The 27,682-nt window shown below is 46.4% G+C and overlaps 1 protein-coding gene across 18 annotated transcripts in view; it reads right to left on the minus strand.

The window, feature by feature from the left end:
* The window catches only part of NCOR2 (nuclear receptor corepressor 2), a 355,660-nt gene that overhangs the window by 107,253 nt on the left and 220,725 nt on the right, over positions 1-27,682 (minus strand). For 14 of the 18 annotated variants that reach the window (XM_028709377.2, XM_028709372.2, XM_028709364.2 and 11 more), the window contains 3 exons: positions 27,252-27,406; positions 24,977-25,149; positions 19,049-19,111 (listed from right to left, as the gene is read on the minus strand). In XM_028709377.2, the coding sequence (XP_028565210.2) occupies positions 19,049-19,111; positions 24,977-25,149; positions 27,252-27,406 (391 nt within the window). The remainder of the gene's footprint in view (positions 1-19,048; positions 19,112-24,976; positions 25,150-27,251; positions 27,407-27,682) is intronic. The other 4 variants (XM_028709365.2, XM_077920871.1, XM_028709362.2 and 1 more) reach the window with 2 other exon arrangements.

Below are 27,682 nucleotides of genomic sequence, written 5' to 3' on the forward strand. Positions count from 1 at the left end.
GGCTCTGGGAGTGTCCCAGGGCCCTCACAAGACCTTTCCCTGGCCTGGTAAGCAGAAAGGGCAGTAAGATCTTCAGGTCACTGAGTGGTGGTGAGTGTTTGTTCTTCCAACCTTACAAGGCAAGTCTTTCTTGCCACTATAAGGGCTCACAGGATCTGCTTTTCTGCTCATTTGCTAGTCCCCAGCAGGGTTAGCTGTGTGGCAAACTGTGACCGTAGTCCAGCGGTAGTGCACAGCGGTAGTCTTTACACCCCAGAGGGGTGGTCTGGTAAGAGAACCTATCTTTGAGGTCTTGATGGCAGATGCTGCAAGCATATTGTTGAAGCTTAGCAAGCCTGAATTGGTTTCTGGAGGACAGATTTTCCTGGAGGACATGCTGCCCTGAGCACCTGAGTAGGAAAGATAGGAGAGTAAGGCAATACAGGCAACTCACAGCATACGATGATTTCACCTATGCAATCTCAACTTTACGTGGGCTGCAGGAAAATAAATAATTAAATGGAGAATGGGGAGGAAACCGGCAATGGAAAGAGCCTTTTAAGCCTTCTCTCTGTCATGACATAATCAGTCTTGTTTAGATACCTATTTGGACATGTGGACTGCTTATACTATTTTATATGTCACTGTTGGGATTGATTTAATATATACATGCTAGGATATTGCATACAAAAGTCTAAAGAGACAGGCAGTATTTGAGGTTGGGAGTCTCTTTCTCTCTCTCTTTTGCAACTTTTGCTTTTCCTTTGGAGTAAAACTCCATAACACACCTTCACCAAAACTGGGAAGGATGAACAGGGACCACACAAAAATACCTTCAGGGATGAAGGGTGGACTAGATCTAGTAAAGATCTAGGAGTCAGGGGAAAGACCCACAATCTCAGTTCAAAGAACCTCTTGCGTCAAACACATACCAAGGCCTGATCTACACATGCCGGAGAATGGGATAGTTGAGTCCAGTCCTGACACTGCCTCCAGGCTGCAGGTGGGAGGTACCATTTTGAAACCCAGGTTCACTTTTAGTGCTAGTTTTCTCCTTGCAGGGAGGTACGCTTGTTTTCAATGCAAGAGAGCATTTAAAAATGGTATCCTCTACCATTGTTCTGAAATACTACTGTCCATTCTGCCTACCCACCCTTATTTAAAGACAGCAGGTTGGAAGCTGGGACCAAAGGCAGGCAAGTAGGATGTAAAAACAAGCAAGCAAGCAAGCAAACAAACAAACAAACACCTGCATTTTTTTTTAAAAAGTCTGAATTCTGCAACCTACATGAATTATGTAAAATGAATGTGTTTGTTTTTCTTGAATAATTTAGGTAGAGAAAAGAGCAAGGGGCAAAGCAATCTCTAGCCCAGTGATAGCCAACTCTCACCAGCCTTAGGCGCCAAGGGAGGATGAGAGTTGCAGCCCAGCAGCACCTGGAGGGCATCCCCTGGCCCCCTTGTTCCTATTCAGACATATGTTAATACTGTGGGGGGAGGAAGCATGTCCTCCTCCCTTCCCCCTCTGCTGCCTTTGGGGTCATCTCATCCCGAGAGTTGGACAGTGGCCTTAGGCAGAACAGAGTCCTAATCAGCTTGAATGAGTTCCTTGTGGATTTTAAATGATTCTAAAATGTGCAGGTCCCTAAAGTCATCTGGGAACACAGAAACTAAGAAGGGACTCCTGAGGGTCATCTAGTCCAACCCCCTGCGATGCAGGAATCCCGCCCACAGCCATCCCTGGTTATCAGTCAGATGCACTGACCCACTGTGCCACCTCAGACCCCCCACTTCTTTCACCATGTGATTGGCATTGCGTGGAGGAAAAAATGTCCAAGCAGGGCCTTCTCTTAGTGCTTCTTACAGCTGAAAACTTGTCCCACTTTCCCCAGCTCACCCATCATAGCCACAAGGACTAGAACACTGCTCAGTTTGTTTTTTCCTAAAAGAACATAAATTGAGTTTCTCAGCATACTAAGTTTTCCATCCAACACCTTGCAAAAAACTTGTGTGGAAAAACACACAAAGTCCCAAATTACCTTTTATGTCTCAAAAGAAAGAGCACCAGAGTAAGTTAAATGATCTGGGCTTAAGCCTAACCTCAGCCAAACCACCACCCCAAACACACCATCTATGCAGTTAAGTTCTCCCAGAATCAGCTCCTCTTCTGTGGCAATGGAAATATTTTAATGGACTGCTGTAGAGGACTGCTGTTGTGAAGTTGTATCAGAAACTGCAAAATGCTCTGCACATTAAGAGCAGGTCACATGTTTAAAAGCAAGCGCTTGTTTTGAGAACACAAATCATCCATCCAGGAGCTCAGAGTCATGATTACTATCTCTTTCTTAAAGTTACTATATCCTGCCTTCCCCTCCCCCCATCCACTCGATGCAACATGTATATTCCCTCCACCCCAATTATATCCTCACAATCACCCTGTAAGGTAGGTCAGTCTGGGAGAGAGTGAGTGAACCAATGCCACCCACCCAGCAAGATTCATGACTCATTAGAAATTTGAACCTGTGTCTCCCAGTAAACCAACTATGCCAGACTAGCTCCCAAAGTGCTGGACGTAAACCTGGTGGGATATCAGGTTCAAATTCCCACCCAAAGACTAGGCAACCTTAGTTTACTCCAAAGGTTGTGGTGACAACAATATTATTATTATATATTACGTTTGTATGTATGTGGCCCTTCATTCGATGATTTCGGGGCAGTTCACAGCATAAAAATACAGAATAAAACCAAAAAGTACATAATAAAAACAGGACAAAAGAAAACAAAAGAATAGCCCCCTCCCACAATCACATATAAAACGACATGTTGAAGAGGAGTGTTTTCGCTTGGCACCTAACGGTGTTTAATAACGGGTGGGGTGGGGGGAAGGGTACCCAACCAGCCACGTATGCCGCCCTACGCTTGCGTGATGACGTGGGATTAAAATATAACAAATATTGAGAAAGCAAATGGAAGTCCATTCTGGATGCATGCATAGAGCACCCCACAACCTGGCTCTTGCAGGGTGCTCCCTCACAAGCCAGGGCACCCAGCAGGAATAGCCCTCCCAAGTCTTTGGCGGAGTTCCCGCCTCTGATACTCCTGGCTGCACAGGTCTCCCATTTCCCTCTCATTCGGATGGGGCGGTCTTGTTTCCAGCATACACACCTGAGTCTTCCCTGCAGGAGCGAACTGGCAGGTACAGCTGCCCTTATCTTTACAGTAACGAAAACCAAAACACCAACACCTGCTTCCCAAAACTATAATTATCCACACACGCACTCGCCTGGGGAGGGAAATGTCAGCAGCCACCCTCATTCTTGCTAGGGAACACCCAGAGTTACATGGCACAAACAGGCCCATGCTGATCACCCTGTCATCTAAATCCCTCCCCACTGCACCCCCCCCCCCTGCAGCACAAACCTTCCCATATAAACACACACCGTGACATTCAACCTATAAATCGCTATCACAGGAACAGGGCACTGACTTCAGGTTGTGATGCACAAAAAAAACACCAGCACTTTTTCCTGCTGCTTCCAGCGGAAAAAAGAAACCCAAAGACAGACCTTCAAGTCCAAATTGGCTCAAAGAGATATCACACAGCTTTACAGGGTATTTGTCACACACACACACACACACACACACACACACACACACACACTCCCCCGTGCCACACACTCCAATTTTCCACTGCCACCCCGAGTCTGTTTAATGACCCAAGACTTACATTCTCTTCTCCCAGCTTCGCCTGCTGGCAAATCCACTGAAAACATGCGGCAGGCGAAGGAGGGGAGCTCTCCGGAGGAGTCAGTCGTGATAGAGAGGAAAGAGCAAAACAAATCAAAACAAAAAACCAACAGAGAGCAAACAGTGCATTAAAAGCCCTCTTCTCTGTCCGCCTTCCGGCTTTCTTGGCTTTTTTCTACTCCATTCCAGTAGCCGAAAAAGCAAACTGGGAAAGCCATGCTGCGCTCCTCTCCAGCACTTTTTAAGAGCAGGGGGGAGCACAATCCGAAGCCAGGGGAGAGGTCAACAACTCCTTGGGCTCCTTTGTGCGAAGTTGCGGGGCACCCATGCCGGGTCCTTCTCTGCTTTGGGGCTGCTGCTTCCTTCCACGTTGGCTGGTGGGGGGAAAGAGGGGGGAACCCGATAGGAAAAAACACCACAGCACTCCAGCGCTCTCTCTCTCTCTCTTCTCTCTGTCAAGACTCCCACCTGCTTAGCTCCTCGGAGGTTTCCAACTGCCTGGAACTACAATCTGTTAAGGTGGATTGGAAAGTTCTTTCGGATTGGTTACGCTTCCCCTCTCCCCCCCCCCCCCGCCTTACAATCCTCCTCTGCCTTGCTCAGCAGCTGGGGGGGGGGGGGAGAAGAGGAGGCTGTGAGAGGCAAATTTCAGGAGATGCTCAGGGTGCTGCCAAAAACGCAGAGGGCGACCTGCAGCAGGCTTCACTCGCTCATCAAGTCAGCTGAGGGAATGGCAGAGGAGGAGGAGGAGGAGGAGGAGGAGGAGGAGGAGAGCTGGGTGCCTGTTCCAAGGCTGGAGCCAAATGAGCTGTGCGTAATCTGCTCCCTCCCCACCACCACCTCCCCCTCCCTCCCCACTGATCCTGCCCCCAGGTGACCCAGAAGTTTTCTTCTTCGTCTGAATGTGACCTCTAGACAGGGCGCTCATAAGCAGCGTGGCGCTGGCCCAAGACGACAAGGGTGCGGCCAACTTGGCAACCCTTCTCCTCTCTCTCTCCCCTGAATGTCAACAGCAGGGGGAAGCGATCCAGGAAAACAAAGCTTTTCTTAATAGCTTCCTTTGCTCTGATGTGAATCAAAGGGGTTTTTCTTGGCAAAGGCAGGCAAAAAACCCGACAGCTGAGCTTGCCCCGCCTGTTGCTCCCCTGTTCTGCCCCAGAGGTGGACTTTGTCCAGAGCACATCTGCCCTCTTTGCAGGCAAAGCAAGGGCTCTGGAGCAGCATGCAATGGTAACTGTTCAAAGAGGTCAAGGCTCTCCACACCAATAAGTGACCGGCACACCCAACAACATGGGGTGGGCACCATGCTTTTAGGTGGGAGGGGGTTCACTTAATTGAGAGGTTCAGGCAGGATGTGAGGTGTGGGTGGGCAGAGGAGCTGGATCTCTCCACGTAGAATCATAGAGTTGGAAGGGACCACGAGGGTCATCTAGTCCAACCCCCAGAAATGCAGAAATCTTTTGCCCATGACCCTAAGATTAAGAGTCTTATGCTCTAGTGGCTGAGCTCTTCACAGGGCAAGTGCAAACAGAGGGGCTTCACGTATCATGCATTTTCTGCATGTGAGTCATGGTGCAGTGTAGTAGCTAGAGTGAAAGTTCTGAATTGTTGTCAGCTCTAATCCTGCCTCTGCCATGGACTCAATAGGTTGCCTTAGGGGGCTGAAGCTGCTGAGGTATTGATTTCCCATGCATAATATGGGCACAATGACCTACCTTGCAGGGTTGCTGCGATAATGTGTGCAAAGTGCTTTGAATACTGCCAGCACACATACACATGTCAGAGCTTGTGAGTGCACCAGTGAACCTCCTACTTCCTATGTGGAAACGTACGATTCTGTCTCCCTCCAGCTAAGCAAAAAGTCACAGGCTTTTTGCAAATGTGTGCATTTCTTCAGTAAAGATACTCTTGGCTTCAAGTGAAATCTTGCCTCTTAAGAACAAGATAGGCAAGGCAGAGAGTGAGTGGCTTTTCCACAAGAGGGCATCAGGAAGGGAGCTCAGATGGATTTACAGATCAAGGTTAGAAAATGAAAAGAAATCAGAGACATCACTATTTCATCCCCAAAGAGCCCTAATATCCAGAGCAGCAAACTATGTTTATAAGGTGCATTTGTTGACTGACTGAACCCAAAAACTGCTCAATAATGGTTCCTCATCATCCTGGAAAAAATGGACCAGTGAGGTGCTGCAGGGTTCTGTCCTGGGCCCCTTGTTGTTCAACATCTTTATAAACAACGTGGATGAAGGAATTGAGGGTGTGCTCACCAAATGTGCAGATGACACCAAGCTGGGAGAGGTAACTAATGCTACCTTCACAGATGGAGAACTCGGCCAAAACTAACAAAAGGGATTTAAACAGGGACAAATGTCAGGTTCTACATTAGGGCAGGTAGAACCAGATGCACCAATATAAGACTGGGGGAGGGCACCTGGCTTGCCAGTAGGAGTCTCAGTAGACCACACACTGAAAATGAGTCACTTAACTGGTGACTGGGGGTGGCTGCAGAGACAATATTTCACCAGTCCTGAAAGATCTACATTGGTTCCTAGTACGTTTCGAAGCAAAATTCAAAGTGTTAGTGCTGACCTTTAAAGCCCTAAACGGCCTCAGCCCTGAAGGAGCGTCTCCACCCCCGCCGTTCAGCCCGGACACTGAGGTCCAGCTCTGAGGGCCTTCTGGCAGTTCCCTCACTGCTAGAAGTGAGGTTACCAGGAACCAGGAAGAGGGCCTTCTCAGTAGTCATGCCCACCCTGTGGAACACCCTCCCATCATGTGTCAAGGAAATAAACAACTACAGTGGTACCTTGGGTTACAGACGCTTCAGCTTACAGACTCTGCTAACCCAGAAATAGTACCTCAGGTTAAGAACTTTGCTTCAAATGAGAACAGAAATCGCGCAGCAGCAGTGCAGCAGGAGGCCCCATTAGCTAAAGTAGTACCTCAGGTTAAGAACAGTTTCAGTTTAAGAACGGACCTCCAGAACGAATTAAGTTCTTAACCCGAGGTACCACTGTATCTGACTTTTAGAAAACATCTGAAGCAACCCTGTATCAGGAACTTTTTAATGTCTAATGTTTTACCATTTTTAATGTGTTGTAAGCCGCCCAGAGTGGCTGGGGAAACACAGCCAGGTGGGTGGGGAGGAGGAGGAGGAGGAGGAGGAGGAGGAAGAAGAAGAAGAAGAAGAAGAAGAAGAAGAAGAAGAAGAAGAAGAAGGCGTGATGCAGCAGCAAAAAAAGCGAATGCTTTCTAGGCTGCATCAACAGAAGTATACTGTCCTGATGAAGGGAAGTAATAGCACCACCCTATTCTGCCTTGGTCTAACCACACCTGGCGTTATGGATGCTTCAGTTGAGATTCCTGCATTGCAGGGGCTTGGACTAGAAGACCCTTGAGATCTCTTCCAATCCTATAATTCTATGATTCCCAACCTCAAGTGTTACACAGGGACGACTGAGGTTCTTGGGACATTACCAAACTTAAAAAGGAAGCACAGAACCAGCTGGCCTGTGTAAATGTTTTGCTGTCAAACTTTTTAAAAGCGACAGAGCCAAGGAATATCCATCCTAGGAAAAAGAGCAGACTTTGGCAGCTGGTATAAATTATACAAATTAAATGCATTTGGATATATACACTGATATTGCATACATTTGTTCTGCTACTGGAGGTCAAGGAGAGAGTCAAGGATCTGGGGAGGGAGATGAAGCCAGGCTCCCAAAGCATTAGATATGCTTGTTGAGGCCGTCCACTTTCACCTACCCCCAAGCTTTTGAAGATATTGTTCTCCAAAGGCTTTCAAGACTTCACAGGCAGAAAGACAGCATGAGTCAGAGCCTGGCACTAAGTGGCAGTGGCTGCAGGGTTTTAGATGTAAGGGTGTTTCCCCAACTCTACTGGGAAGGTCGGGGATTGAACCAAGAATCTTTTGTAGGAAAACCATGTGATCTACCCTGAACTATGGCCCTTCCCCAAGATCAGGGGTGTGGAACCTCTAGCCAGTGGGCCAGTCTTGGTCCATGGGGTATTTCCCCCAAACCACATCTACCTGACAGCACTCCTATGGGCCAGTGACATCAGCTGATGAGCAGGGTTCAATACTGTGTTGGCTCTGCCACTTCCCCTGGGGTGTGTGCAATACTGTTCAGATCCCTGCAGGGAATGTGTTGGTGAAGTAGATCCCTGCAGAGAACAGGACTGAAGTCTCCTCTCATCAGCAGGTGAGCAGAGAGTTCAAACCAGCTTGGTGCTGTTTCCTGGGTGCTATCTCCTCCACCCCACCCCACAAGACAACTTTGCCAGGTGGGCAGTTCATGATGACACTGGATGAATGACAGGTGGGTGGCGCTTCCCACTTGTCAAAGTCGGCTCGCAGACATGTGGGGAGATAAAGATCCAGCCCCCGGGGACAAATATTTTCCCCACCCTTCCCCAAAATGGTGAACCTATATCAAATCATGAGCTCCTCCCAAAATTTCACCGTTCTCTATGTTCTTGGACTGGCTCTCAGAAAAGCACCAAGGGCTGGAAAACTGGGTTCATCTTGGTGTATTACCAAGAAAAGCAGAATGAAGTAACAAGGTTTGAGGGGAGCTAAACTTTTCATGTTTGCAACTTCAGAAGCGACAGAATGTCATCAGAATGTGAATTAAAGCCTAGAGACTAGTGACCATTTATATTACGAAAAAGCATTTCAATTTCAAAGTCCACACAAGGTTTTATTAAGTTAGTATGAATGGAATTTAATCCTCACCAGATTTTAATTTTTTATCTTCACCCATTTCCCCATTTTTCCGCATGGTATGTTGCACATGTTCAAACGAATGTCACCCAGCTGGACGCAGGCTAATGCTACAATTCAACACACCAGAGGTTCCCTAACTGTGGACCATAAGCTTTATTCACTTGGTCTGACTGCAGTGTGTCCACACTGAATACTCATATTTACTTTTCTCACTTCCTTTGTTTATTATATTATCTTACAATTTGAATTCTGTGGAATGCAAACTGTAACACAAAAAATTACAATGCAAAAAATAAAAGAAGCAGTAAAAACACACTTAAGAATCCTGCATCATCTAGCACAGGGCATTACAATGGCTGCAACAGGCAGAAAAATCATTAAATGGTCCACCAAGACCATCAGCAGTTTTCAAGTGGCTTGTGGGGGAAACTGCTATAAACAGTTACTGGAAAGTGAAACCCATTGATCTGAGTGGTATTTACTTTTGAGTAGACATGCACAGGAAGGAAAGCTAGCATGAGCATAGCCGGGGGGGGGGGGGGGGAGAGCTGCCTCCCTAAATCAAGTAAATAAAATTAAAAAAAAACTAAAAGTGGAAATAATCTGAATATTTGAAATTGAAATGCTCACAAAAACCAGTTAAAAGAGCGGATCTAGTAAAAGAGGTGGAAATATTTTAGGGTAAAGGGACCCCTGACCATTAGGTCCAGTCGTGACCGACTCTGGGGTTGCAGCCCTCATCTCGTTTTACTGGCAGAGGGAGCTGGCGTACAGCTTCCGGGTCATGTGGCCAGCAGGACTAAGCCGCTTCTGGCGAACCAGAGCAGCACATGGAAATGCCGTTTACCTTCCCACTGGAGCGGTACCTATTTATCTACTTGCACTTTGAGGTGCTTCCGAACTGCTAGGTTGGCAGGAGCAGGGACCGAGCAATGGGAGCTCACCCCGTCATGGGGATTTGAACTGCCGACCTTCTGATCGGCAAGTCCTAGGCTCTGTGGTTTAGCCCACAGCGCCACCCGCGTCCCTGGAAATATTTTGCCCTGCCACAAAAAGGCTCTGCTCATCTCTCTTGCTCAGCCATGCAGCACTTGTACCCTGGAGCAGTCATTCAGTACCTTGACAAGAGTAAAGACCTGGCTAAGGTCAAAGATGGCAGAGGAGCATCTCAGTGGACTACACTTGGTGAGGGTGCACAGAAAAACTGTGCTGGCAGACAGAAGGACTTTAAGAAGGAAGTGCAGACAAAGTTTTCAGCAAATCCAATAAAACTTGTTTTAGTTTAGATTTTTAAAAAATAAGATGGAAAAAAGGCATGTTCTTTGTAATTTTGCAAAATCTAATCTTTAACTGCATGAAAGGTACCCCTTAGTGTTAATTTTTATTTAACTTCCTAGTTTACATTTGTTTAAAAATAAATTTTATTAAGGTTTAAAAATACAAAACTTAGTATTATTTCCCTTTTTTTCAACCAAACCAACATTTTTATCTAGATACAATAAAAACACAGAAAGTGGCAGGGGCGAGAAATAGAGAAGGAAAAAGAAATTTTAAAAAGAACAAAAAGGAGGTTAAAAGAGAAAGATAGAAAATAAGATTCATAACGTTTACTAACTTCATAGTTTTCAAATGACTGAAGACTTTGACAGATTTTTCTGAGCACTTGGTGCCAAAAGAAAGTAATTTAAAGCAATTGTTGTTGAGACATTTCATTCCGAATCTGCTAGAGAGAGCCAGACAGAGGATGGTGGCAGGCGGCTGTCCTGCTCTCTGCCAAGGGCAATCCTGGCTACACCCCTGGAAGTTAGCTGCAAGCAGCTCCCATCTGAATCAAAAGGACTTGAAGCCACTAACTTTTCACACTATCAATGAGGCTGCAGCAGAAATAACTTAAGGGTCATTCCCACTTCTGCTCCATCCCCCCCCACTGGACCCAAGGTTTTTAGGCAAGGGGCAATCAAAGTGTGGATGAGCCCTTGGTCTGGATCCGGTGTCCAGTTCTGGGCACCACAGTTTAAGATGGAGATTGACCAGGTGGAATGTGTGCAAAGGAGGGCAAGCAAGATCACAGAATGATAGAACTGTAGAGCTGGAAGGGACCACGAGGGTCATCTAGTCCAACCTACTAGTGAATACTTTTGCACACTCTCATGCCGCCCCAACTGCCCCCTTTGCTTTGAGAAGCTCTGGCACCGCCCCCCCCCTCCTGCACCACCTTCCCACCTCACCCAGGATGTATAGCTAGGAGACAGTTTTTTTGCTAGATATTCCACTAAATGCCTCCTTTATTCCTGCTGCCACCAGAGAAAACCTTTTATCTGAACACTTTGCCCTTCGTGTAGCCAAGAACGAGGCATGTGGTGTGGCATAATTAATATAGCAAACATTTGTATGTTTTAAATATTGTAAATTTTCTTGATTTCGTACTACTCAGAGGAGACGCATCAAAATTAATGAAGAGGGCTCATTTAAGTCCATTAATTTCAGTGACTCTCCCTTGACTGTAACTTTGTCGGACACTACTGAGAATACTTTATTTGTAAGACAGGGTGGCTGCAATCCTCTGCCCACATACTTGAGAGTATGTGTTATTGGACTCAGTGTAACTTACTCCTAAGATTGTGAACTGCAATGGAAAGAAAATTTCTTTAAAATAAAATAATAATAATAATAATAATAATAATAATAATAATAATAATAATAATAATAATTCAAAGTAAAGGGATGTGTCATGTATTAATTTAAAACATTTGTCTCCCGACTTGCTGCCTGGAGGACCCCAAGGGCAGCTAAAAAATCATTGCAGACAACAAAACAGATTTTAAAACACTATTACAATAATAAAACAGCAAGCAGGAAAAGAAACAACAAAGCATTAGCAACTATTAAAAAAACCACAGGCATCAAGAGAGTCTCTTTTGTTTCCAAGAAGCTCTAAATGCCATCAGAAAGTGCCTGAAGACAGAAAACATCACCTAGAGCTGTGAAGAGACTGTACTAACAAACTATTCTATACAGATTTAAAATAAAATGGCAAGGAGGGGATTTGCACTGAAGTAGCTGAAATTTTACATCACAAAACCCTAATTTTGCAACTAATATAAATCACTCCATGTGAATGTTATGGACTCCCTCCCTGCCCCCAATTTCACAATGCTTTGTGCTTTTGTTAGTCATGGGGAGGGATAAAACCAAGCAGGGTTCCCCTGCAGACCCTCCCTCACCCTTGCACATGGGGGGGGGGGGTGGACACAGAAACACAATTTCATAATCAAAGAGCTAGAAAATTAGATTGTTGTAAGCAGAGATTCTGAGTTCTGTCTCCATTCGTGCCACATGTTTTCATGTTTTGCACACACGCACCCCCCCCCCCGGCAAATATGTTATATGAGCAGTGAATACAGCTCAGGATCAGTTGATTCCCCGTGTTCTGGACATGATAGGTGTCCTGACCAGGGAAGGGCAGAAAGTCCAGTCATTACCTTCCGTAAAGACAAAAGGCGAATAACATTTTGCACCAAGGAATCTAGATCTGGCCTCCTTTCCAACCCCAGGCAGAGAACAAAGCCTTATTGATGGGGACATCCTGGGCATTCAGGTGATCCTGGATGTTACAGAGCAGTTGAGAAAGCTTTGAATCTCAAAGGGAGAGGAGATGGCTATGCCTAAGGAGATGTGCCTCCTGGGCTCCAGGAGGTGGGAGGGTTTTGAACCACTTCCTCACAGGAGGGGTCATGCACAGGGCAGAGCGGGCATTAGGGCTCATGTAGCAGGATGTGCCATAGTGATAAGCTCTGGGAGCCAGCTGTTCAATATGGAGCTATGGGTTCAAAAGGAGAGTTGGGTCAGCCTGCCAGCAGGTTCCACCACACTGGCCAACATCTCAAGAGTTCTTGCCAACCCAGCTGGATCAAATCAGTGCCAGCTGCTCCTGGTCAAAGAGCAAGGAGGGCCATGCAATCTGCCAACCCCTGGGAGCTGAAGAAACAAACAACAACTTGTTGACTATGGTCCCCTACTGTATACCTAAGGGAATGGCACAGTATGTCACCAAATATCACATGCCAATGTGCTGCAAGCTGTTTCCTCTAACCCTCTGCTTATTCCTGAATCACTCCCTCCAAACACCCACCCACCCCAGAAGTGGAACAGTCCAGACAAAGATTCCACCGTTTTACTCTGTGAGAACAAAGCCTGAAATGAAGAACACATACACACAGCTCAGCTCGTGACCTCTGCATGACAACAATAACGATGACACCGCAGCAGAATTAAAAATGTAGGATGAGATAAAAATTAAATAAAATTTGCAGTAATTAAAAACAATCTCTCTGCTTACAACAACAGCAACAGAACAACTCAACTCTGCAAAGCTCCTCATGACAGACGGCCAAGTGTGCAGGAGGGAGAGCAGCGCAACAGGAGAGACGCTAAGAGCTATGCTCAGTGCCTGCCCCCACACCTCCAACGCATTACTCAGGATGCTGCAGAACTGCCTTCCAAACAAGAATGTGTGAAAAACTCTGGGAGGGAGAGGAGAATGCCAGCTTGGAGAGTGGAAGCAGGCAGCCAACTTATCCCATATGGAGACCTGCACTTAGCACTGCCAGTCTGGTGCCCAATTGTATTGGCAAGAGTGCCACAAAGACACAAGGATCCAAAAGTGTGCAAGCACCACTCTGGGTGTGCTGCAATGCACAGAGGCTGCTTGCTTTTGCTTTGGTTTCGGTTGGTCTAACAAGTCAAAAGCCTACATCTGCTCAGCCCAGATGCCCTTTCGTTCCTCCTTGCACCCAGAAGGGTGCCAAGGGCCATACCTACAAGCTGCAGAACTTTGGAATTCCCACAGGGGACAGGCAGGGTGTACGGGGTGTTAGAGGAGAGGCAGGATGGTCTGCCCTTGGAGGCTGATGGATCCAATGGGTTTCCAGATAGCTCTGAGGAATTTCCCGACTGATATGACTGGCGCTCTTGTGGAACATCAGGATGGCTTGAGCTGTTGACATGATCGCCCGTGAGCTCCCTCTTCCACTTTGTGGAGCCCATTTGTGCAGCTTAGGGCAAAGGAAAAAGCTGGGAGGCAGCTTGGATGCAAGTGAAAGAAAAACTAAGACAATTGCAACCAAACACTGGTGAGTGTGCGTTATCGAGCTCACCCAGTGGCTGGGAAAGTAGCAAAAAAGGCATACTTTGCTATCCCCATTGCGCCATCCGCCAGAGCTTTTCCAAGTAGTGAGGGGCCTCTTACAGTCTGGCCCAAAAGAGGTGGCTGTGAGTTGTTTGCAAAGCATTTTGAGGATAAAATCGCTTGCATCCGCCAGGACCATGGACCTGTTATAGCAGATGAATATTGAGAACACATTAGATGAGTTTTAGTTAGTAAGGCTTGAGGATGTGGACATGGTGCTTGGATCAGTCAGGACGACCACTTGCACTGTGAACCCTTCCACCTCTTGGCTGAAGGGGAAGGGAAGGGACAGCTGGCTGGGCCAGGAAGGTGATTAATGCTCCTTGCAAGAGAGGGTGGTCCCTGTCTGCTTGAAAGAGGCAGTGTTAAAGCCACTCCTCAAGAAACCCTCATTGGAATCAGAAAATCTAAGTAATTACCAGCCAGTAGCCAATCTCCCCCTTTTTGGGCAAGGACCACCTGTCCCCATATGAACCAACTCAGACCCTGCAATCATCGTCTGAGGCCCTTCTTCATGTCCCTCTCAATGAGAGGTCTGGAGGGTGGCAGCGGCTCCCCACTTGAGGAAGGCTCGCCCCAGAGAGAGCTAACTCACCTGGTGCCTTTGTTACGTATCTTTAGGCACCAGGCAAAACATTCCTCTTCTCCCAGGCCTTTGGCTGATCAACAACCTACATCCTTTAAAATCTAATTGTTTAAATTAAACAATTTGAACTTTGTGCAGGTTGTTATTTTTGTTTATTACTTGCCGATCGTATGGTCGGCGGTTCGAATCCCCACGGCGGGGTGAGCTCCCGTCGTTCGGTCCCAGCTCCTGCCCACCTAGCAGTTCGAAAGCACTCTTAAGTGCAAGTAGATAAATAGGAATCGCTTTATAGCAGGAAGGTAAACGGCGTTTCCGTGTGCTGCGCTGGTGCTGGCTCACCAGCTGCAGCTTCGTCACGCTGGCCACGTGACCCAGAAGTGTCTTCGGACGGCGCCGGCTCACGGCCTCTAGAGCGAGATGAGCACGCAACCCTAGAGTCGGACACGACTAGCCCGTACGGGCAGGGGTACCTTTACCTTTACCTTTATGGTATATATATTGTGTTTTATACTGCAAACCACCCTGTAATCCTCAGGTGAAGGGCGGTATAGAAATTTAATGAATAAAATAATAAATAAAAGGGTGGGTCTGGAAAGACTAAAAACTACTGGTTCTGTTTAAGACTTTATTTTTTAAAACATGGTTTTGCTTTTAACAGCCAGGTATAATCCACTATGAGGGTGGCTTTATTGGTATGTTTTTATCTTTTTAAAGCAGATTTTAAACTGGACATTTGTTATGCATTATTTATATTTTTTATATTCTTGTTTCCCACCCGTGGCCTTCAGGGACAGTCCGGCTGAATATTTGGATGAATAAATCATTCAAAACAGATGAGAAAGGGTTTAATGGCATGTACTGGGGAAAAGATGGGACGCGGGTGGCGCTGTGGTCTAAATCACTGAGCCTAGGGCTTGCTGATCAGAAGGTCAGTGGTTTGAATCCCCGCGACAGGGTGATCTCCCGTTGCTCGGCCCCTGCTCCTGCCAACCTAACAGTTCGAAAGCAGGTCAAAGTGCAAGTAGATAAATAGGTACCGCTCCGGCGGGAAGGTAAACAGCGTTTCCGTACGCTGCTCTGGTTCGCCAGAAGCGGCTTAGTCATGCTGGCCACATGACCCGGAAGCTGTACACCGGCTCCCTCGGCCAATAAAGCGAGATGAGCGCCGCAACACCAGAGTCAGCCACGACTGGACCTAATGGTCAGGGGTCCCTTTACCTTTACTGAGGAAAAGGAGGATCCTCCACATTTGTAGTAGAGTTTTGCCCAGCTCAGTGACTAGAGGTTTGAAGGTTAGGAAACCACTGCACAGTCACCCCAAGCCATGCATTTCAGCCAATGTGATGTAATCACAGTACAATCACTGTTTAAACCTGTAACAACAAACCCCTTTCCAGACGTTATACCACTGAAAAGAGAGGGAAGCCTGTCAGAGAAGGGAATCCCATAATTTCCCAAATTTCCTAAAGTGCCTAACTTTCAGGGCTGGATGCTGAACAAAAGGTACACGCTGAGCCAGGAAACAGATAGGTGCGCATGCAGAAAAATGGGCAAGCATAGATGGACTCCAAAGATGGAAAGCAAATCAATCTGGCACAGCATTGGCACTGTCCTGGGCATACTCCAGTAGCTGCTGGGAGCTCACTGGGACTGATGCCAACCCTCATTGCTTCAACATCCTCAGTAAGCAATACACACCCCACTGCCACCAAATTGCTGGTGCTCTTCCTACTGGAACCAAGCAACAACTTGGCTCCAATTGACCCTGCACAGCCACCATCTTTAATTTATCCAAAATGCAGTGCAATAAAGCACTTGATATAGCCCTGTTTCCACTTATCCTCTGCAGCATTTCATTGTGGAACATTAATAATGGTGGCTGGCACAGCTGAGTAAGTGGGGCTGGAAGCATCAGCACAGAAACAGAAAGCTGGGGGTCACCTTTTGGGTGCTGCTGAAAATAGGCGCTCCTTTACTGGCATGCAAAGATGGTGCAGAGAGTAAAGTGTCAGGATCTGTAAGGTGCTTCGGGGCTCAAACTAGGGATTAAGGCAGTGGGGATCCAGGCACCTTACTTCCTGCAAAACCAAGGTAGCTCAAGAGCTGAAGGAATTACAAACCTGATGTTTCCCATGCTACAGCAATGCCCTTATCACAGCCAAGCACGCTACTGAAGGTCATCAACTCAGCAGGGCCCGGTGGCCTGAGAAACCGGCGAGAGGCTGGCTGGCTGTATATAAGTGGAGTGCCACGCATGGCTCCTCAGTCTAAGCAACTTGTCTCATGGAATAGCTACAGAGACTGTGGCCAGCATCCTTGATCTGAACCATCACTTCTTCTGCCTCTGGCCCATTTGCTCCTCACTTCCCTGCTTCAGGCCCTAAATCCCCATCTTCTACTTGACCACATTGTCTTTCTTGCACCCTTCAAGGCTGCCGAACTGGACCCCTCTCAGTGGACCACCTCAGAGCTTGGCCACAGACTGACAAGAGTGCCCTCCAAGTGACTTACACCACCGCAAAAAAAGCTCTGCTCTGTGCAACCACTATTTTAGACTCTGAGGGAGCCACAGGAGCCAACCTGTACCCTGAGTGTGTGTAGATACGTGGGTAAAGGCACTCCTTGAGGAAAAGGATTCCTAACCATAGTAAATCAAACCCTGATTTTGCTCCAGTTATTTATTCCGCTCCTAGTTGAACGAGCTAGGATCAGGCTTTTTTTTTTTTAAAGGAGGGGTACTACACCTCCAACAACATTACCGTACCCCATAATTATAATAGCTGGTGTATGTTTTGACAGCCTGTTGGTTCAACGGTTTATTTCACGATAAAAGTGTCATTAGGCAAGAACTTTCCTCTTGCCAGACTTGCATTTCCTTGCTTAATGCTAATTACAGGGTGCTTCCTTCTTTTGTCTCCTGCAGCAATACGTAATCCCTCCTTCCTCCACTTAAGCCTCCCTCTTGCCAAGAGATGCACTATCCCAAGTGCTGCTGAGCCTGTTCTGCCTCGCTTGCCTCTTGACAGCAACCCACATTCTCAACGTGGGGCTCCGCAAAGCAGCCTATACTTGCACCTCGTGCAGTACGTCTGATGCGCATCCATGTGATACAATCCACTGTGCAACTGTCCCGCAATAGACCTTGTGCACTCTGAACTGGAAGCAAAATTATGTATCAAGCAGGGTGAAATCCTGCTGACAGTGACTCATTTTGTACTGATTAATCTGTGTTACAAACGTGCTTGTACTGACAGATTAAGCTCTATACAATTTAACACCTAGAAACAACTTGGTGGAGCAGCTGTCCCAGATGTACCTGCCTGAATGTTAAGATGGAGTGGAGGTGCCCTCATGTTGCTGCCACATTTGCTGAGAATCTGCGGTGGAGTGATATAAGAGAAGACATTGCCAATATAAGTGCCCAACTGTGGAACTCCCTGAACTCTCAGTTACAACTGGCGCCAACACTTTAGGAGCTTTTGGTGCTAACGGAAGACTTATTTCTTTGCACCCTGGTCTTTGCTTGAAACGTGTTCTGTTGGCCCTGTTTCTTGGATTTTGCTGGCTATGTATTGATTGTTTATTGATTTTGGTGCTGCATTATTATTAATGCATATCAGACCTTTCCAGCATTTTGTTATATGCTGTGGCTTTTACTGACTGTATGCTGCTGAGAGATTACAGCATTAATGATGAATGGGTAAGAAATTCCGCAAATAAATTAATGCACCAAGTTTTGCAGGGATTTGGTGGATGGCTTTAAAAGAGAATGAGACAAATTCGTGGAGGAGAAGACTATCAATCGCTACTAGGCACAATGGCAATGTTCTGCCTCTACTGTCAGAGGAAGTACGGCTCTGTATAGGAGTTTCTGGGAACTGCAAGTGAGACGGCAACAGACTCCGGTCCTGCTTGTGAGCTTCCCAGAGGCGCCTGGGTGGCCACGGTGAAAACAGGAAGCTGCACTCATTAGGTCTTTGGCCTTATCCAGCACTCTTCTTCATATGCAATCTGGATATTTAATGTGGGCAAACCACAGACCACCTGAACGAAGCTTGTGAACCACAGTTTGGGAACCTCAAATCTAGGTAAACCAGCCAGAATTCTGGTAGCTTAACTGTGTACTAGTTGAAATGTTCTGAATCATTTTCAAGGGTAGCCTCACAAATAATGAATGCATTACAACAATCCAACTTGGAGGTCAGATTATTGTGTACACAGCATCATCAACATGTTTTATTGTATTTTTAATATTTTGTTGGAAGCTGCCCAGAGTGGCTGGGGAAACCCAGCCAGATGGACATGGTATAAATAAATTGTTGTTGTTGTTAAATTTTTGCATGTCTCCAGCATTTCCAATGCCTTTTCACTCACTGACTAGAACAGGTAACCAGAACTGGAAGGTGAGAGCAGTCTTCCCTTAACTAAGCAAGTCAACAGGCTACTTGCCTGCACACTTTCCATATATTCACCACGAAACAAAAGACTAGAATCTCAGCAAAGAAGAAAAAGAAGAGAGAGATCGTATAAAATCCTTGAGGAGGCTCAGACCTGCCTCTTGCAACCCAAGTGAATACACCTGGCGCTGCTCACCTCTGGCTGCAGTGTCAGCCCAGCAGGACACAGCAGGGCTACTGCACAGAAGCTGCTCAGACTCAAGGGGCATGTTTCAAATTGCTCACAAAAAGCATCTTCAATTCCACAACATATTGCACCAACTATGCAAACACTGAATAGATCTAATGCCAAGCAAACTTATTCAGGAGAGAAGGGACATTTAAACAGAAAACAAAAGAAGTATCACCTTTTTTAGCCGTTTCCATCTCCTCCTCTGTCCAACGAGAACTTTCATTCATCTCCAGAGAGGCTGAAAAACAAACCAGAACTGGCTGTAGCAAATGGTGGGGGAATAGAACATAACTCAATTTCTCTTCCTGCCCCACAGCTCAGGGGCAGAACACCCATTTTGCATCTAGGAGGTCTCAGGTCTCAGGTAGCAAGCAGCAGAGCTGGGAAAAACCACTGCTGGAGACAATCTAGAGCTGTTGCCAGTCAGAGTAGACAATACTAAGCAAGACAGCTCAATGACCTGACTCAGTTCACCTACTTCTCACTTCCAGTTCTTGAATTCTTGAATTGTGGAATTTTTGAACCAATGGCTTTCCCAGCATTGCAGCTGTGGCGAGGGGGTTACAAGGGAAAGGTGGCAGGCGAGGGGCAGGTTAGGCTCCCCGCACTACCTTGGGTCAGCTGCTGAGTGTGTGCCTAAGCTGGAGGGATGCCAAGGCATCGAAGTTGGTAAAATACTGGGAAACAGACATGGTATTTACAGATGTAGTACTAGAATGGAACATGGAAGTGTGACAAATCACACTTCCCACCCAAACTCGGTTTTCTCAAAACCAGGCCCAAAGCAATGAAAATCAGGATGTTCAGACGTAGCCAAGCTTTGTGGAAGGAATGGGGGGGGGGGCTGGTTATAGTCAGCGCCATTCCTTTATTTTTAGATTCTGAGGCCAAAAGAGAACACAGCATTTCCACTGACAAACGAGCCTGCCCGCTCTTTTTGACATCTTTGAATACCAACGGCAGTAACTGGAAGGGATACAGGAGTTGGCATTCTCAGGAGCCACACCTGGATTAACGAAGGTCCTACCTTGGAAAGTCCATGTGACCCTTTCACTCCTACTTTAAGTTTTGATTTTGGCGGGCATTTGTCCTCCTGGAATCAATGAATTTGAGTGGCTGATCTCTTGTTCTTGTTTTCACCTCTGGAGCCCATCTTCAGTTTTATTAGATTTTCTCCCCAATTATATTTTATTAAGTTTCAACATTTTTACCATATGCGGTCATAACACAATTTCATCTTTTCTCTTATTTTTGTCGACTTCCCACTCCTCTTCCATGGAGTTTTTTCTCCCCTTCTGCTGCACCCTATCTTCTATCTATCAAATCATAACCACAATATTATAATTAATGACTTCTGTTGCTCATAGCTCAAATCCCGAGATTTCATCATACTATAATATTTTTTAAATAGTCTGGAAAATCAGTTTTATTTTTTTATAATTTATTATAATAACTTTATTTTTATTATAATTGTCTTTCTTACAAATGGTTTTGCTGTTTGTTTTTAAGCTGTTCTGGGACAGCATTTACATTACAGAGGGCATTGGCTCCACCCACTAATGATCTCCGTCTTCTATCCTACAAGTCTCAAGGAGCACCAGCCACTGCTGGGTGCAGTTGCCATCCTTGCAATGGCCCAACATTCTGTGGGTTTGCCCTCTGTGGAACCGCAGTCAAAGCAGAGGTATTGGCTGGGGGCTGAACCGGAAGGTGCAGGAGGACTCCTAATTTTCAGACTTTAAATTTTTATTTCATGATTTCTACTTCCTATCTCAGCTTTCCATACTGAAACAGAGTGGACAAGGGCAGCTTTGAGATTTTGTGTGTGAGAGCTGTTTGCTTCAAATCTTCCCGCGATCCGGCCCACAGAGGAATCTCCCCAGGACCAATCCGGCCCAGGCAAGATAACATGCTGAGCTCTGCTCTAAACTAAGAGAAAATGTTATTTTGATCACAGTGAAAGATGTTTGGACAGCCTCCTTTATGGAAAGAAAAAATAGCCTTAGAGGCTCATTTAAAAGCCTCTGCAGAAAGAAAAGTTGCAACAGTCCTAGAAAGACTTAAACAAAAATATAGAAAGCTAGCAAGAGACAGGCAAGAGGAAAATCACAATTCCCAAGGCCCATGTCTTGTTCAGAGTCAAGGGCTTGGGAGGCAGAGGAGGGGCTGGCCTTCACAGCTGGAGGGATGGGGTTGCAGCTGGCTCCCCTTGCATGTCAACAAGGTAGTTTAACCCTTTGCAAAACTGATTCCCCATAATGAGACAAGCTCATATGCGATAAGCACGTTGGGAAGAGGGTGAAAGGATGAAAGTTATCCAAGGAACTGGCATTGCCAGGAGATGCTCTTCTACTCAGAAATCTAGCTCAGAAATCATTACAAAACCCCTGCAAAGCAGGCTCATTGGGGCAGTATGATTAGATTACAGCCATGGATGCTTGCCTAAAGTTGTCTGTCGCTGAGACAAAGTTGAATTCAGGGTCTTTCCAGCTCATATCTTGCTCTTTTCTTTTTCTACCCGTGCTTTCAGAAACTTTTACGAGGTCATAAAAATGTAAGAACCTAACTGATCAGTGGCACCTCAGAAGCTCCTTGTGCTCCAGTCCAGCCACTTTCTTACCTGCCCAAACCTGACATCAGCTTCAGGTAACTGGCAGGCCATTGCTTAGTTAAAACAGACTGTGGAGGGGAGGCCAACGAGACCAATGGACTTGAGGTCCCCCACACCCTGATTTAATACTTGAGAGCATCCCCATGTAGGTCACATTACAAACAGTTACACATCACTTGGGAAGACAGGCGAACAAAATATCAGTGTACTGAAAAAGCAAAGATCACCAGTGTTGAAGCAATGATTCTTCAACATCAACTTTGTTGGACTGGTCATGTGGTTCGGATGCCTGATTATTGTCTTCCAAAGCAGCTACTGTATTCAGCTTAAGAATGGAAAGCGAAATACTAGTGGACAGTAAAAGAGGTTTAAAGATGCTCTCAAGGCAAATCTTTAAAAATGCAGTATAAGCACAGATGATTGAGAAACTGTGAGTGCTCCAATTGGAGAATAGCTGCTACCAAAGGTGTCATGGACTTTGAAGAAGCATGAACTCAGGAAGAAAGGGAGAAACGTGCTAAGAGGAAAGCACGTTTGGCAAACCCTCACCATGATCAACTCCTGCCTGGAAACCAATGTCCCCACTGTGGAAGGATGTGTGGATCTAGAATTGGCCTCCACAGTCACTTACGGACACACCATCGACCATGTTCATGGAAGACCATCTCACTTGGCTACGAGTGATCACCAAAGGGTAGGTCACATTACAAACAGACATGCCTAGAGGCTATGGAACTGTGAAGTGGTTTTTAAATAGCACTCAGCCTTTTCCCCACTATCTTTCATTTATTTTTATTTTTCTTTGGAGGAGTATTTGAAAATGGTACCCCAGCTCTGCAATACGAAGAAACTATCCACTCTACCCCCTCAGAAGATGGCTGCCTCCTCCTGCTAGAGGTGTCTCTCGAACCTTGCAGACTACCTCTAAGGCTGATGTTGCTAAGGAGAGGGAGCTCCACAGGTCATGTTTTCCTTTAGCTGCAATTTCTGCTGGCATCACCTGTCCTTCGGGACAACTGACCTTGACGCAGGTGCAGGAGGAAAGCCTTGCCTGTGACCGTTCTCAGTGGCATGTTCCACTAGGGAGGACTAAACCCTCCCAGCGGCTGTCTGTTAAAGGATGTGTGTGAGTGTGAGAATGAGAGAAAATGGTCTCTCCTCCTTTTGCGCCAACTGCACTAGCGGCCTATTCATTTCCAAGGGCAATTCAAAGAAGTGCCGGTTTAGACCTTTAAAGCCCTTTCTAACTGCCTTTGATCAGTATCAACTGGTCAGTTCAACACAAATGACCAAAACCTCAAAATGAGCATCTTCACTGTACAGTGGTACCTCGGGTTACATATGCTTCAGGTTACAGACTCCAGAAATAGTACCTCGGGTTAAGAACTTTGCTTCAGGATGAGAACAGAAATTGTGCTCCAGCAGTGCAACAGCAGCGGGAGGCCCCATTAGCTAAAGTGATGCTTCAGGTTAAGAACAGTTGTTTCAGGTTAAGAATGGACGTCCGGAACGAATTAAGTACAGTGGTGCCTCGCAAGACGAAAATAATCCGTTCCGCGATTCTCTTCGTCTAGCGGTTTTTTCGTCTTGCGAAGCAACCCCATTAGCGGCTAGCGGCTTAGCGCTATTAGCGGTTTAGCGGCTTAGCGGCTATTAAAGGCTTAGCGGCTGAGCTGCTAAAAGGCTATTAGCGGCTTAGAAAAAGGGGAGAAAAAGCGGGGGGGGGGGATGGCAAGACTCGCAAGACATTTTCGTCTTGCGAAGTAAGCCCATAGTGAAATTCGTCTTGCGAAGCACCTCCAAAACGGAAAACCCTTTCGTCTAGCGGGTTTTCCGTCTTGCGAGGCATTCGTCTTGTGGGGCACCACTGTACTTAACCCAAGGTACCACTGTACTATGTCTACTTTCTCTACAGCATCCATACATTTTATACACTTCTAAAACTGCCTTTCCAATTGCTTAATCAACTAGTGTTTGGGTTGATTAATCTACCAGTTAAACTCAATTAAAGCTACAACCTTGGTTGGTATATATTCCAGCCCAGGAATACACACAGGCCCTTTTCCCTGGATGAGATTTCTCAGTATTCCAAGGCCCTCAAGTGGTTGAGAGGGGAAACTCTTCTAAAGTTTGCATACCAAGATGCAAGTGAGCAGAAGAAGAAAACTGCATTATAAGATGATCCTAACCCCAAAGATATGGGACACGGGTGGCGCTGTGGGTAAAAGCCTCAGCGCCTAGGGCTTGCCGATCGAAAGGTCAGCAGTTCGAATCCCCGCGGCGGGGTGCGCTCCCATTGTTTGGTCCCAGCGCCTGCCAACCTAGCAGTTCGAAAGCACTCCCGGGTGCAAATAGATAAATAGGGACCGCTTACTAGCGGGAAGGTAAACGGCGTTTCCGTGTGCGGCTCTGGCTCGCCAGAGCAGCGATGTCACGCTGGCCACGTGACCCGGAAGTGTCTCCGGACAGCGCTGGCCCCCGGCCTCTTAAGTGAGATGGGCGCACAACCCTAGAGTCTGTCAAGACTGGCCCGTATGGGCAGGGGTACCTTTACCTTTAACCCCAAAGAATCTCATTTTTGTTCAACCCCAAGTTGTGAGAAGAAATTAACCCCCGCTCCCTAAAACACCCATGCAATTACTAAAGACAAAATAAAGGTGGACAAGCAGTTGCAGATGCTCATTCTCAGCACAACTCTGGAGATAATTCCAAACTAGAAGAGAAAAAACAGAAGTGGGCATGGCAGTAACACCACCTAAGAACAGCCAGCCACAAATGCCTGTGGGCCCTTGCAAGCAGAACATGAAGTGAGGGGATATAGCTCAGTGGTAGAGCATGTGTTTGGCATCCAGAAGGTCACAGGTTCAATTTATTTAAGCCAGCACCTCTTAGCTGACTGATGGTGACGGCAAGCCTCCCTTGCAACAAACAGTTGGGAGTGCTTCAATATGCAAGGCTCCCGATTGTGCACTGGTATCTCCACTGGCTTCTCCACGTTCGTCTTCAACCAGGTCTTTGGATGATTAATATTCTACGCCTTTTAAATGTGTTTGTGGGAAGGGGGGGTTATTGTTTTGCTGTTTTATTCTATTTATTTTCATGTTTTCATCCTGTATTTTATTCTGTGAACTGCCCCAATATCTTATGATAAAAAGCACTATATAAATCAAAAAGATCAGACAGACAGACAGACAGACAGAGCTGGCAAAGTTTCAGTCCCTGCTGGCATCCTTCCTTATACTGGTGTGCATGTGTTGTGTATGCTTCTGGAGGAAGGGTGGTATATATAAATTGAATGAGTGGACAAACAAACAAACAAACAAAAACAAGCAAGCCATTAATACGCTAAATAATATAATCAATAGTAACTAACTATATGAGTCTCCCCCCCCACCCTTTGCTACTGGTCTCCTGCCTATCAGTTGCATGCTTCACTTTGCCTACCCAGATGCCACCTCCTCCCTCCATGCCACAGAGGTAGCTGCTCCATACCCAGTTCTGCATTCTGCTGGGGAGCAACCACTTCCTCACTGTTGGCTTCGCTGGCCATGGAGCGGGTGATGCGGCCCTTGCGCCGGCCCTGGCTGTTGGCGGTTTTGCGCCCTTTAGAAGCAACGGCTTCTTTCTCGTCATTGTCCTCGCCAGATGTATCCTCGTTCTTCTCCCTGTGCGAGCCGGAGTGGGGGGAACAGAAGAAAACTATCACCATCAACCTGTGGTACTGATTTCCCTTGCCTCTCCCTCTTGCAAGAGAGGCACTTTCCCCACTTTCTTCTCTCTGCCTTGCAGAGGGCTGCAGTTTCTCAGCCACAGCTGTTGAGGGACCTAACAGAGACAGGTTGAAGACCAGGGCAGCCAAATCATCTTGGCTCTGTCTCCTCGTTTATCTTCCCAAAAGGGATCAGCTGAGAAACGCATCACGAAGCCCGGATGCCACAAAGCCAGATGCTCCTTCAAGCCAAGGATTAAGCCCCATTAAAGAAAGTAAGCAAACGTATGCCAAATCATCCACAGAAGTCAAGTGGTGCTCATTTCACTTCCCTGTTAACCGGAGGACATGCCAAGTCTCTATGGCAATGCTCTGCTGCACAACAGTCCCTGCACCAGCATGTTCCTGCAATGTAGTGGGACAGACACCCAAGTAGCACTGTTGCAGCAACACTCCAAGATGCAACAGTACACAAGGGCAAAAGGAAGTGGCATAGATGCACCCTGTAAAGTTTTGTGCAAATGACACTGGGGAAGACACAAAAACAATCCTGCTGGATCACCACAAAAGGTCCCTCTGGACCCGAGGTAGGGGACCTTTGGCCCTCCGGATGTTGCAGAGCAGCCAATAGTCAAGGCTGATGTGAGTTGTAGTCTAAATAATCTGGAGGGCCAGACCACTATCTTGTTTCATACTGCAGCCAACGCACGCCTCTGGGAAGCCCACAACAGCTCAAGTGTGCTGCAGTAGAAAATACGTTTCAAGCACTTTTTGTTAACAGCATAAAAAAGCTTCCCCTGAGAGTTTCCTTGAAACTCACTGGCAGCCATTCAACACTGTGCAGCTGTGTGTCTGCACACACCTTTTACATTTATATATTGCTTTCTATTTCAAATGTAACTAAGCGGTGTACTGTCTAAAAAAATATGGAGCACTTCACTAATTTGCATGAATTCCTATTTCTATTTGGTTCTCCACTGTTACATTTGTGTTAGAAATTGTCTTTATCATGTCAATGTTATAGCAGTTCATCTATTCCCCCACCATCCCAATCTGCTCCTTATCACTGTGTGTGTTGTGTTGGGATATGCTTCCTTTGTTTAGTGTCTCTGCAGTGAGTGCCTAGCAATTTCAATCAGATAAAGATATTGGATAGCGATTCCAGGACTCGGAGAGTTGCTGCCAGTCAGAGTGCATTTGGATGTGGGGTTTGCTGTAGTAGTCTTCCTGGTTACAATGCTAGTGCTTCTGTCCCTGTTTCCAACATTCATTTTACACTGCATTACCCGTTTTGTTATGGATCTGTGGCTTTCCGATCCGTATGCTGCCACGACACGCCAAGTATCATTTACACCACTGGGTGTGGTGCAGCACAATAGCATCTGTCAATGGACATGCCACCACTATTTATGAGTATGCTTCCTTCTGTTCCCTCATGATCCCCCCATAGAAACAACAGAAAAGAACTGGATGCCAGAATACCGCCCCAAATTTCAACATAGGCATGACCCACGAAAACCACGGGAAAATCACAGTGTGAAACTCCAGCAATTTTCTGGGCTAACAGGGTTAAGCAATTAAAACAGAAATGAGCACTAAACCTCCATCAGATTCGGCTAGATTTCCAGAAGCGGCTTTTATGATGTGTGAAAGATCACATAAAAGGTGGGAATTACCAGGTGAGGAAACATCAGGAAAATGGAATAAAGTAGTCTCAGAGTAGCCAATACCGGGACCTGGAGAACTGCCGCCATATTGGTACACTCCAGACAAACCAATTCTCTGACAGATTACAAGAAAGCTTCATATGTAGGTCAGGGAATATGTGAAACAAGTTTAGTATTTTGTTTCGGAAAACTGTGCTTCACCTTTCCCCTAATGCTTTCATTTTCCATTTTCACTATATTGTGTGCCATCTGGGACTAGGCCTTGAGCCAATGTCTGGGGAAGGGAGCGCTTCTGCCTTGCACCTTGGAGGCAGGAAGAGGGAGCCGGTAAGCAGGTGCTGTCGTGCTGGCTCTTGGGTTGCTGGAAGGGAAGAGAAGTGGTCAGACTTACTTTGTCAGTTCCTCTTTGTCGTTTTCTGCTTCTGGCTTCTCTTCCTCCTTCTCTGTGTCTTTCTCCTTTTCTTTTTCATCTTTCTCGTCTTGGCTGCTACGGGGCATCTGTTGCTGCTGCTGCTGCTGCTGCTGCTGCTGTTGCTGCTGCTGCTGCTGAGAAATGGAGAAAAGGGAAGCCAAAACCACTGAGCACCTGGGTGACACTCCAGGGATGCCAGACACACACCAAGGCAGGGAGAGCTAAAAGGAAAGGAGAAAAAGGAAACTCCCCCCCCCCCCAATCCTTCATATTGTTACAGGTTTTTTTTATGACTGAATGCAATTATAAGGCAATCGTTTTATTTTATGTTTTTAAGTTATTTATATGCCTTCCGCCAATAAAAAAACATATATTTTCAGGGTGGCTTATAAATAAAACAATAAAGCCAG

This window comes from Podarcis muralis, chromosome 16 (assembly GCF_964188315.1).
Source record: "Podarcis muralis chromosome 16, rPodMur119.hap1.1, whole genome shotgun sequence".
Taxonomy (NCBI): Eukaryota; Metazoa; Chordata; class Lepidosauria; order Squamata; family Lacertidae; genus Podarcis; species Podarcis muralis.